Source organism: Paramormyrops kingsleyae, chromosome 14 (assembly GCF_048594095.1).
Source record: "Paramormyrops kingsleyae isolate MSU_618 chromosome 14, PKINGS_0.4, whole genome shotgun sequence".
Classification (NCBI taxonomy): domain Eukaryota; kingdom Metazoa; phylum Chordata; class Actinopteri; order Osteoglossiformes; family Mormyridae; genus Paramormyrops; species Paramormyrops kingsleyae.
The window spans coordinates 21,946,522-21,959,391 of record NC_132810.1 but is presented as its reverse complement, the minus strand read 5'-3'; the positions used below and the strand labels follow the sequence as shown (position 1 = coordinate 21,959,391).

The window sequence follows — 12,870 nt, the reverse complement described above, 5'->3', positions numbered from 1 at the left end:
AACCACTCTACCCATAATAAAACTTGAACCTGCAACCTCCCAGTCAACAGGTAGGACGCCCTACGCTGCTGAGCCATACCTAGCAAAGTGCAAATAAGAGTCACATGTGTGAGTCACACTGGCACTGGCCCTGTCAATTTTCAAGAGCGTACTTGAAGGACGGAACATTGCAGGAGGAGAAGATGTACTTCCTACAGAAACTGTCCAATGTACAATTACATAAACCGGACATGTTAGTCAGTTAAGGCTTTGCCTATAAATAATTTTGTCAATTTTTGTCATTGGAGCATTTGCTCCTTGTCAATTTTGGGATGAACCATCTATGCTGAGGTGGAAGCAAAAAATAGTCCAATCATCCATCATCTAGCTGTTCACCCTGGTCAGGGCTGCAGGAAAGACCTGGACCCTATCCTGAGGCCACGACGCCGGAGTGCACATAGGACTTCATGCAATTCCAAAATAATCCATCCATCCATCTTCTAAACTGCCCGCATGGTCAGGGCTGCAGACAGGCTTGGAGCCTCTCCCAGGCAGCGTAGGGAGCAAAGCTGTGGTACGCTTTGTACGGGATGCAATTGCAAATAATATTCAGTTTATATTTCATGCACACTTGTATTCATAGATGACATCTATTTTGTCCATTTCAGCAAACTGGATATTTCTATTTATATAAATATTTAACACATATAATTGGGCTCCAACATAAAAGTGTAAAACTATCCGTAGAGTAAATGGAGTGAAAAACTGTAATTAGCAAGGAAAACACTGCTTCTTATTTGTCTTCTTTGGGTTTTTTTTGGACTCATTACCTTCTTGCACATCCATCAAATGTCTTGTACACTCCAGTGATCTTTAGTCTGCAGCCGTCTACAAAGAGAAAATAAAATGAAATGCAGAGACACAAAGAAGTGACAACGGCACCTTTGAAGGAGGTTTTGGAGAAATGTAGCAGAGGACTCGGGCTAAATGACTGTCAACAGGCCCCTTTCCTCTGTATTTCTACATTATTTTAGCACTACAGATGCCTGGACACTTCCAACACACTCCTGAAGTTGCATCTTTTACCCAGGCAAGTGTGCCAATCAATAAGGCAGTAAGGTTACGAATTGAAGATTATAGAGAAAGATTAAACAGATTTACTAAACCAGAGAGGGCTTTATGAATCTGGGAAGAAGAAAAAAAAAAAAAAAAAAAAAAAAAAAAAAAAAAAAAAAAACTCACATGCACTGGAGTAAAATAACATCAATACATTGACGATTATACAGTCGGTAATGTATAATGGATTTTATAGTGATTTGAATTAATAAACCAATCTGCGCAATTATGTTCTATAAAAAATAAAGCAAATGATGCCATAGTTACATGAGAACAACACTGCCACTGAGAAGAATATAAATTATTTTGGGGGGGATTGAGTGGTTGCAAAATTATAACGGAATGCTGTCCATAAAGCATAAAGCCTTTGCAAAGCATGTCATCAAAATAAGAAGAACAGTACCTTTATGGAGCAGGCTAATGGGTCTTTTTATGCATAGATATGTCATGATAAATTCTGGTGAAATTCTGCTGGCATATATATGCATCTCACACACATGTACATTAAAATTACTAGTTATTTTATATGAAAGCATAACCTATACATGCTGCATCACAATCACATTTGTATCACAGAATGATGTAACTTTCACAAAACTAAAACCCCATTTCTCCTTGGGTAGAAATACTTATTGGTGGAGTAAAGCTGATATATGCAGTGTACTTACCGGACTTGCATTTACATTGCTTTGGACAAAAGTGTCTATTGATTAAATAAATGTACATGTTGTGTAGAGGCTATTGTGTGTATGTGTGTGTGTGTGTGTGTAATGACCCATGATTAATGGCAATGAAATCAGTGTTCCAATACCCAAACAGATTGCTTTGTTTATCCGTTACCTCAGTCGCTCCAAGTCTAGCTTGCAGTGTCCATTAGTCTATAAAGACAGTCGCCGATTATCAGGAATTCCAGGAATCGGTGCAGTTTAAATAAAGAGCCGACAAAGTTAATTGCATGTTAGGTACTATTGTTGTAATTAAGGGCAGTTGTCACAGACAATTTTTTTTAATAACATATCCTTTTTTTTTACCTAAAAACATTTATACATCTTCAGAGTTCCTAAAATAAACATTTTCTCCATCCCTAATATACAAAGCCCAACCTCATACACATTTCATACCGATTTTGTTTTTACTCAACAGGATAGGAAAAACAACAAAGATATACTAAAAGAAACACAAAATTAAGACAATCTTTGGGGCCTCAAGTTAATTGTGCTTTTCCTGGGTGTAGAGATTGCTCCACTTATTAAATAGTTCATTTTAAGTACATAATCTTCTTTCAAAATCTCCACCATTGCTCTGTTTTTATCTTACAATGTCGCCGATTTCCTGAAGCCAGAATTCCAAACACCATCACTCGTTGCACAATCATATTGCTGGAAATTGCTTTCTTGTCATTGAGTTCACGTTTGCATTACACTGCGAGCTAGCATTTTGCATTTCCTCTGAAGTTACTCTTAAGGTTTCCCTTTTTTTGTTGAATCCGAATTAGTTTACAGAAGCTCCTGCTCTGGCATTTGCAGACCTACCCTTTCCCAAAGCCACAGCGAGGACTTTAATTTGCGCAACTTTTCTTTGTCATTAAAATTATGCTACAATTGTAAAAAGAACGATAAACAGTCCAGTCCGAATAAAATAAAATAAAACAAATTAAATGGCAGAAGCAGAGGTGGTCATTGGGGGGGGGGGGGGTCTGTCTTTCCATCCAACTGACTTAAATTGAATGTAGCTCCACTTTCGAACACCCAGTCTCCCCGCCTCTGGGCAGGTTAAGTTACATTATGTTACATAACTCAAGGCACTGGGCCCTGGATTGGCCTAATGGCAAAGATTAGCTCCCACGCGTCCATGTAGGTGGAGGGGGGGGCAGGGATGAGGGAGGACAAGTTCCACTGGAGGCATCCCGAGACGATCCCGAGAGAGTCGACTCCGGCCCCATCAGCCGCTCTGGATGTACTTCTTGATGACCACGCAGCCGTGCCGGAAGAGCGGGCATGGCATGTTCTGCAGGAGCGTCCACGAGTTGGTGCAGGGGTCGAAGGCTTCCATATTCCCCAGCGCCGGGCCCTCGCTGCTCACGATGCCTCCCGTGGTGTGTATCTTCCCGTCGAGGACGACAGCGCTACAGGAAATGGCGAACACCCAATTGTGATGTGAGGTGATGCAACACACATAAAATCACGAACATTTTAGACTCTCTGTATGGGAATTCTCCGGTGTCCATGTATCTGAAAGTTTATTTCAGTTCACATACTGACATGTGAATTTTAGAGCTAAGGAAATATCCGCTGTCAGTAGTGTGCTCTCAAAAAAGATGAATGAGTTCCTTCATATGGATTTTTTTAAGCACCAAAAATACTTTGGCTTATTGGAGACGAGAAAAAAAAATAGAGGAGATTCGCTTACAGACCATTACATAAGACCAAACAAACAAACAAGGTCCGTGTTTACAAAATCGAATCAAAACCAGTGTTGCAGCACTGTAATCTAACATTGATTTAAATCACAGCAATACATATTTTTTGAATTAGTTATTATTCCACGAGGGATCTGAGTCTGGAACGCACACCGAATTGGATGCCACATAATAAATGAAAAGATAAATAGCGCCAACTCCTCTACAAGCTTATTATGAATGGAGGGAGCACTGCCCAGGCTGGATTATCAAGGGCGGTGCATCTACCACGCATCCATAGGCTAAGCAAGCGAGGACTAATCACTGGACTGAGGGACTGGCACGTAGCCTTGGCTGGAGATAAACATGCCAAATGAAGTAGACGCGTTGAGGGGACCTTGTCGACGGTGCTGTCAGAGGGATCGACACGCAGTTGCCACGCAAAGACAAACCCTGTAGGGTGATTAGGAGGACTTCTCTCCAGTTGCCAAAACGGCACAAAAAATATAGATGGTAAATACGCGATAACAAATGCAACCCCGCGCGGTGGGGATAGCCTCTGAAACAAGATGGAACACCATAGCCTGCTGAGACTTGATCTCATTAGCGAAAACGGACACTCGCCCTGATAGGAAAGGTCCTGGTTGGTCGTATTTCTGCAGCGTTTGGATTTAACATTGTAGAGGTATAAAAGGATTGTAACAAGGTAAGGCACCTGACAAAAAGTCAGCCATTATTAGTGTCATCGTGTGGGATGTCGTATAAGGGTATGTTGTTGAGAATAATAATAGTAATAATAAAAACTGTCTTGCCCTCTCTTTAATGTGCACAGATAACCAAACTAAAGCGGCCTCTTCCATTCAGGAGCTGTTTGTACTGTATCAGCTTCTAAGGAGAAGTCGTCAAGTTCTCTCCTCGTGAAGAGAAGGACTGGCAATCCTAGGGCCTGGCGCAACGTGAGCTGCTTTCAGAGCCTTCTTCAGAGTGCCGTCATCTGAACCTCAGTATGCCTCTGGCGTCGTTATTTGGTTCAGATCATAAACTCACTTGATCCAAAGCAAAAGGGGAAAAAAAAAATAAAAAATAAAAAATGAGGAAGCCGGTGTTCTCAAACTTCAAGTATTAACTGGGGACCGAATGGGAATTACTTTCATAAGAAATGTGCGCTTTGGGGAGTTCTTGCCATTGCAAAACAAACATCAGATATTCAAGAATAGCAGTTAGAATTCTTGTCAGTGCTAGAATGAAAAGATCAGCGGGATGCCTTAGGACCTGAATCTGCCAATGACAGTTAATGCAATGTGACACCTCCATCCCAGCAACAGCCTATCAGTAAGGACTTGCTAGAGAATTAAATAATTAGTTTCTCAGCTGTGCTTTTCTAGTACTGTCCTTCACAATGGGAGGTACTGGCTAATGCATAATTGAAGGAAATGCAGCTTTACTTATGAGCTCATAGACTCCTAGACTGTAGATATATCATATAGTTTTTGTCTTGGTTTCAGAGGCTATTAGATGTAAAAAGTCTTTGTTTAAAAAAGGAAGTTGCTTAAAGTTCCTGAATAAGTGCAGAAATCAATTATGTATGTCAGATGGATTATATCGGTATCAGTCTATATAAAACTCTGGAAGAAACTCATTCTCATTGCAAAGCTGAATGTTGAATCTAACTTTCATAGCTAAAAATTAAAGAACAATATGCTATACAGTACAGGTAGCTGAAATTGTTAGATTGTGTTTTTATCGGTCTGGGACAATGTATTCCTGTTCAATATAGATCGCAGGATATTACAGTTTCCGGAATAAGATTGATCAATCTTTTAATATACCATATGCAATGCAATTATTTTTATATACAGTCATGATTATCCTATAGATAAATTATGTATCTTTTTAAAATGTATGTATGCAATGGGTTTCATTAGTTAAGTACCAGGATATTTTTGTTAAGACAGTACAGTCTACATTCCTTATTCCACACTAAAACCACATCAGGATAAAAGTCAATGAAAAAGTAAAGGTAAATAAAATAAAATAAAAAAAAAAACACCCAAAATGTGTGATATTTTGAAGAGCTTAAACAGGATCTTGGGCAGACTGTGGGGGGGAAGGAGGAACGTATGTTGATTCTTAGCACTTAGCACTTGTGAAATTCCACTTTAGCAAGTCATGTTTTTATAACCTCGGATCAAAGCTGAAGCAAACCAGAACACATGCCATATTTGACACTGACACCCACAGTGAGAGTGAGGGCTTGAAAACGTAGTCTGGCGCCTCCTACAGTATAATGGAGTAAAAATAACTTCCTGGGGTGCCAGAGTCATCAAATCACATGCCTGCAAACCCGGCATCTTCTGCGGCTAACAGTCATAACTGATCACTCGGAAAATAGCCCCTTACCTGCAGAACTGCCTTGAATGGTTCATACTGGGCCCTGCTTTGATGTTGCCCTTTTCTGGGTCATAGATCGTGGTTGCTCTTGCATAGGCTCCGCCCAGAATGAAGATGAAGCCGTTCAGCGTGACAGCAGGGGCAAACTTGTTATCTGTTCAAAGCAGACATGGAGAAAGAGGTTTCGGCGGAATGTCGACTTTTTCCACGGAGGACTTAGAGACGTGCTCTTTTTCTGCAGAGGAATTTGTCATTAAAGTGATTATGCCACAGTCCAAAACACATGTTACAAAGATAAGCGCAAACACAGTTCTAGGGAAAATTTTTGAATGCCAGGATATTTGCTCAGTGAACAGTAATCTTGAATGACATAAAGCTACTTGATTATTTAAACCGATAAGAACTAAGCAACTGACTGTTTAAAATATAAAGTTTTAAGATTTTTATTTTTTTTTTTTTAAAAAGAAAAACACAGAACAAAGTGAATTTAATGCAGCTCTATGGTGTTTACTCTGGGTGTGTGTGGGTGGGGGGGGGGGGGGTAACATTTACAGATATCTGTGATTTTCAATTGGATTAGAATAGTTAAAATTTATGTGTAAGAAATAAAAATTGTCACATTGCAGACTGGCTTTAATTTTGTTTAAATAAGACATTACTGCATCTTGTGTAGGAATAATTCTTCATCTACAAAAATATTATCCCATCCCATCTACAGGGTGGGAAATGAAATTATGCAATTAAGATTTAAATAGTGTTTTGATGCAAAGTTTTATCCCTCGCCTGAGTAATCAGGTACACACAGGGGACTGGATTAAAAATAATAATAAATTACTGCCGGTGTCACAATTTATTATTATTATGTTAGTATAAAAGTGAAAATATTATTTGTATAACTGTACGCAGTTGTTTCTTGCATTTGATTATTTGTACTAGGTAAGATGTTCGGGGCATACAGGAACATTTGCTGTGTGTCTTGGGATAGACTTTAGGCTCAACATGACCCAGTACTGGATAAGTAAATGAAGGATGGATGGATGGATGGATGGATGGATGGATGAAAGATACCTATAGGTGATATTGCAACTGCTAATCTGTCTTGAAAAGTGTATGTCCTGGATTTAAGAATGAGTCTTGGACTTCCCTTAGTATTACAAACATCTCAGGAGCAGCTTGCAATGTTGGTCCATGGTACGCTATTGACGGACCCCGCTTTTCCTTAAAATACAATTATCTGTGCCTGACAGCACGGTTCAATCACATCAGAGCTGCACCCGAAGCTATGAACAAGGGCAAAAAAATACAAAAACACTAAAAGTCAGAAGTCACCATCGGTCATTGAGACATCTATACGTTCCTCAGGGAGAAAGAGCAGTTCAGAGCAAGAACATTAAGCACCCAAGTGATTCTTCTACATTTACACAAAAGGGGGGTGGGGGGGGAGGTCATCAATAATTTATACTTGCATGACAAAAAAAATCACTGTAGTCCTTCATAGTATCCATAAATACTGTATCTTCCTCATTTCTTTGCTTTGTCAGACACTTAAATCTACAAACCAGGGGAGATTGAAACTGAATTTGAAGTACCTTTTAACTTAATACTACTTCACATAAAATACATTGTACATAACACCACACTGTCACATATTTTTTACGCCTCTGGTTTCCGTATTTCCTGACATTTCTTGCTCTGATGACAATTTTATTTTCAGCATTTATTCTTAAAAAAGTATATCTATATAGCTAGAAGGAAATGCAAGGTGCAACCATTTCATTCCTGCAGAAACTATGAAATAAAGTTGCACTTAATTTCACACTTTGTAATAAAATTACTTTAAATATTATTATTGTTATAGTTGAACAGTTCCAAATTCCACAGTAGAGGACCTCACTGAGGACAGAGTAAGAACCTTGGTAGATTCTGGACCAGAACCCAATTTCATATCAGACAAGTGTGGCTGTGATTTTAAGACATCTAGGTCTAAGGCCAGAGACCTACTGTAATCTGTCCAAGAGTTCTCAAACTGAGAGCCTGGTTGTTAAAACATCGGAGCCACAGAAATCATTTGGGGCTCGTTCAGATTCATTTGGGGCTTCAGTCAGACAATATTACTGCATTGCTAAACTGCAGACAGCTTAGCCAAAAACTAAACAGCTAGAATTACTTTTATTTTTAAGTGAATTTTACAAAAGTCCCAGACTCATACCATTTAGTACACAAAAAAATGGCTTGATTTTTTTGGCGAATATTTGATAGACATCAGTAGCTTCCCAGCTACTGGGCCAACAGAGAAGACAAGAGCAAAAGACCGGAGATCTGCATCCTCCAAAAGAAGCCTTACAGAACTTACAGAATGGTGCAATGTGTAAACACAAGCATTCCATTTTTTATTCTCCGTAACTGCTTATGCAATACAGCAGTGTTTCCCAATCTGGTCCTCAGGAACCCACAGCCGGTCCACATTTTTGCTCCCTCCGAGCTCCAGCAAAAACATGGTCTGTCTGTGGGTCCACAAGGACTAGATTGAGAAACACTGCAATACAGGATCACAGTGAGCCTTATCTTATCCGAAACATCACACGGCATGAGGCATGGGACACTCCGGAACAGATGCCTGCCCATCAAAGGACAGTAATGAGCTAATAAACCACATGACACAGAGCCTAGTGGCAAAAAGACTACCGTTATTGTAGGAACAAAAAAGAGAGACAAAAAAGGCATCCCAGTCTCAGTCTGTCTGCACTGTTACAGTAAATGAATAAGCAAACAAAATTTAAAACAAAAACTGATTTCATGACGATTTCAGCTACATCTAGTATAAAACAATGATGCATAACAATCTTTTGTTAATGTACTAATGGAGAGTTGTTTTATTTCAAATGATCCTCACAAGCAACAGTTAACTGTGTGTTAGTACAACAAGACAGTAGCCATCTATTAATTAAGCAAGAACTTTATCAAGTATATAAAATCATAATCAATCTGCTCCCCCACCGTTCAATTCCCTGGTTCAAATATGAAAAAATTACTATATCATTCCCAACCTGCCCCGGGAGAAGAACATGGATCTTTTGCTTGATCTAATTTCCTGCATCTGGCTTTAATCTCTGCGACTACACTTCACAAACTCCTCCGTCTCTGATCTTTGATGCATTGTACCCTTCTCTCCAGCACCCGCACTGGGACCAGTATCAGGAAGAGGCCCCTCATCTGAGGGGGCTTGTATGAAGAACAAACAGGAGGTCTCTGGGAACGTTCTCAGCATACATTTTGCGGGACGCAGCCAGACCCCCCACCCTCACTTAGATTGCGGAGCGTCAGTCTGCCGACCTGAGCAGGTGCAGCTGCAGCTGCAGGTAGGAATCAACAAAAAGACCAATAAACACTTTACTTCAACTGATCCATTTTAAAGACACCAATCATCTTGTAGTCTGCATTTGGTGTTATTTTTAGTGAATCACTATAAGTGCTGACAGTTTCCAGGAGTGGCTGAATATCTAGATATCATTCGTTTTGATAAGGAAGATGGCGGTGAATTAAAATTAAACTGCTTCTTCAAGTGACCCTGCGGTTAAAGGCACAAAGGAAGAGCAGTCGGAATTTGGTGCAAATGGACATTAAAGGGGGCTTGTTTACCGCGGGTCGCCCACAAACTGTGAAACAAATTATTCGCAGGTCGTGCAGCGAAATCAGCTTTCGTCGCTCACGCCATCTCGCCGGCATGTAACGTGTGCATCGAATTGTTGTCATACTTCCCTATAAAGACCAGCATCCCCTTGATCCTGCGCTACTTTCCCCCCTAGCCTGTGATGACAGCTCATTTATACAGTAGGAAAGCAACATATACGACTGACTATACGAACGTGGAGGAAAAGAAAGGAGGGTCACTGGGGGGAGCCGACTGAGCGCATGTGATGACAAAGGGCATGGAAAAAGGCGGACAGCAACAGGATATGAGAGAACTGAAATACGGCACAAACACGTAGAACGGAGATGACATGGATTCTTTTGCTTAGTCAAAAACACTGACCTTCTACATTTATTTCAGAGGTGTCAAAGATGTAAATACACAATTTGCTATTTTGCCATGGCGAATGGTTGGGTGTGAAAATCAATCGCACCATCCGGATTCAATTCCGTTCCAATCACTGATCTAGAAGCGTCGAGGAATCCATTCAAAACACAAGTGAGAGGTCATTCCTGGTGCCTAAAGGAAAAGCATTTCACTCCACCAGGCCTCCACCTTCTCCATTCCAGCCAATATCACCTCACAAACTCCATCTTCACCTTGCCTCCCAGTCCCTATCATGCAGGTCTTTATCATCTTCACCATAGTGCTTATCTAATTTGAGGACCTGAGGTAAACACAGAATCTCTGAGGATAATAGGTAAACAAGGCCATGTTGTCATAATCACTAATGCTGTAAAAATAATCAAAAAGTAATGAAGCTGTGGTCCAGATGTTTACTGAATCACACTGCCCTTGTAGATTGTGAATCATACACAGCACTGTACAAAAGATTGAGGTTACCAAAGAAAATAATGTTTAAATTATCTTTATGTTAGTGTAATTTACGTCTATAAGGGTGTGCTAACTTGTCCATTTCAAAACCTCTCCTCAAGTTACCCCAGTATTTACAGTAACCGTTTAATATACCCATGTCTTTAATGACTGGACCACAAGTATACCATGTTTGTCTAATCAATATCTAGACAAGTTATTTAATTAATGAACACAGAGAATGGCTGGGGTGCCCCTGAGGAGAGGTTTGGAAACCGAAACAGTCTAGCCAGCCAACAAGATGTGTAACAAGTATCAGCTATTTCTTTATTGCATTACTGTTCATTTGCATACAGTATGCATGTATCCCATGCTTTATCAATATTCACTTTATGCCACTTTGCTTTTGCTTTTGTTTTCACTAACCGAAAAATATCCAAAGAGGATTTTCGTTTTTACAAAAAAAAAAAAAACATGGAAAAATCAACAAATGCAAAATGCTATTTTCATCAGCAAATCGATTACAGATACAGTATAGTTATGTACCGCAAAACAACATTTCATCGGCAGACCGCAGATGCGATGCTGGTCCCATAAGATAACAGAGCTGTAAAAGGTGCAAATAAATTAAACACTTGAGCAAAAAAGTAGAAAGATCCTGAGTAGGTGCTTACCACACCCATACCCGCCCCCCCCCGTCCTATCAATACATTTACAGCAGGGGTCTCCAACTCCGGTCCTGAAGATCTACTACCCAGTAGGTTTTCTATCCTACTTTGCTTCTGATGAGCCACACCTGTTCCTGGTATTCACCTGAGAACAGGTGTGGCTCATCAGAAGCCAGGTATGATAGAAAGGCTACTGGACAGTAGCTCTCAAGGACCGGAGTTGGAGACCCCTGATTTACAGTATCCATCACACACACACACACACACACACGTAGGGTAAACATATCCTTATGGGGACCGCTCATTCATTTCAATGGGAAAAATGCTAACATTAGCTATGACAACCTTAAGGGTGTCATGTTGGGATTAGGGTTTTGTCCATAGAAATGAATAGATGCTCCCCACAAAGATATGAATACAACCGTGTGTGTGTGTGTGAGAGAGAGTGTGTGTGTGTGAGAGAGAGAGAGCGGGTTTACCTATCCTTATGGGGACATAATGTCCTTTTTCATTTACTGTATGGGGACCGGTTTCCTGGTCCCCATAAGGGAAAACTCTATTTTATAAAAATCGGTGACTGCTATGTAAAAACTAAAAATGCAAAAACTCTTGTATTTTGTTAGGTTACTTATGGTTATGGTTAGGGCAGGGTAGGGGTTAACCCCTACCCAGCCCTAACCTTAACCGTAAGTAACCAAACTAAATTTGGGACTTTTGGCACTTTTAGTTTTTTGATTGCAGTCACAGGTCTTTGTGGGGACCTGAAAAATGGTCCCCACAATGTAATATAAACATAATCCACACACACACAGACACACACACAATTATGAATTCTGCATTCTGTTTTCAAAATGGTAAGTCAGTGGACTAATTCCAAATGCCTTAATTACCCAGTTACGCTGAGAGGGCACACAACATAAGTTGATGTCTGATTTTATAAAGTGGGAGTTTTTAAGTGATCCGCTTCCCAAACATGAATATTTTTCTAAGGCCAGCGGCTCCAGTAGTGGTAGAAGATCAAAAGGCCAATTCCTTAACTAAGGCCCCTGAAATGTTTCCTATTTTAAAGCAACGGTAATTGCCACAGTAAAAGATTTGGCTTAAATTAACTAACTAAACAAACTGAAAAATGGTGCCATTTAAGAAATGACTGAAATAGTCTGAGATTTTAATATAAAAAATGTGAGATCTTATTCCAAGGTCTTACCAATCATCGGTGACTCTATGAAGCTCCACGTATTTGTTTGAGGTATGAAAGACTGTAGGACGCCTGCTGACCGACCTGCTTCGTTCACCCCACCGAACACGTAGATCCGGCCCCCACACACCGTAGCTGCCGCTGAATAGACCGGTTTGGGCAACGGAGAAACAGTCTCCCATTGGTTCGTGATGGTGTCATACCTGAAATAAAAATAATGTTTTGCTTACTAATCAAAAAGTTTCGCTCCGAGGTTTGCTAAGAGTTCCACCCCCCACCCTCGATGTTTATATAAATATTCATGAATCCAGGATGCAATAGCTTTAAAACATTTCTATTTTTACCTGTGCATTCCTTTCGAATTACAAACAGGTAAAGTTGGGGGCGGGGGGGGTCACACCCTGAGTATTTCATTCATCATAGTTAAACGAGATTCACAACACACCCGAACCTAATCTCTGAGTGGATTGTTTAGAGGATTAACACAATTGCACCAAAGATGAATCTTCCTTAACGTATCCAACAGGAGATACCCGCAGGTTGGAGCTGAAGTGATTGTGCAATATGATATCTGATGAGCCTTTGATTAAGGGCTGTGTGACCCAGATTCTAAATC

At 40.2% G+C, this 12,870-nt stretch overlaps 1 protein-coding gene across 2 annotated transcripts in view; it reads right to left on the bottom strand.

The window, feature by feature from the left end:
• Window positions 1-2,046: 2,046 nt before the first annotated feature.
• The window catches only part of LOC111857877 (kelch-like protein 29), a 115,654-nt gene continuing 104,830 nt past the window's right edge, over window positions 2,047-12,870 (bottom strand). For both annotated transcript variants that reach the window (XM_023839094.2, XM_023839093.2), the window contains exons 11-13: window positions 12,264-12,457; window positions 5,894-6,038; window positions 2,047-3,220 (exon numbers count right to left, since the gene is read on the bottom strand). In XM_023839094.2, coding sequence (XP_023694862.1) covers window positions 3,037-3,220; window positions 5,894-6,038; window positions 12,264-12,457 — 523 coding nt within the window. In that variant the 3' untranslated portion in view covers window positions 2,047-3,036. The remainder of the gene's footprint in view (window positions 3,221-5,893; window positions 6,039-12,263; window positions 12,458-12,870) is intronic.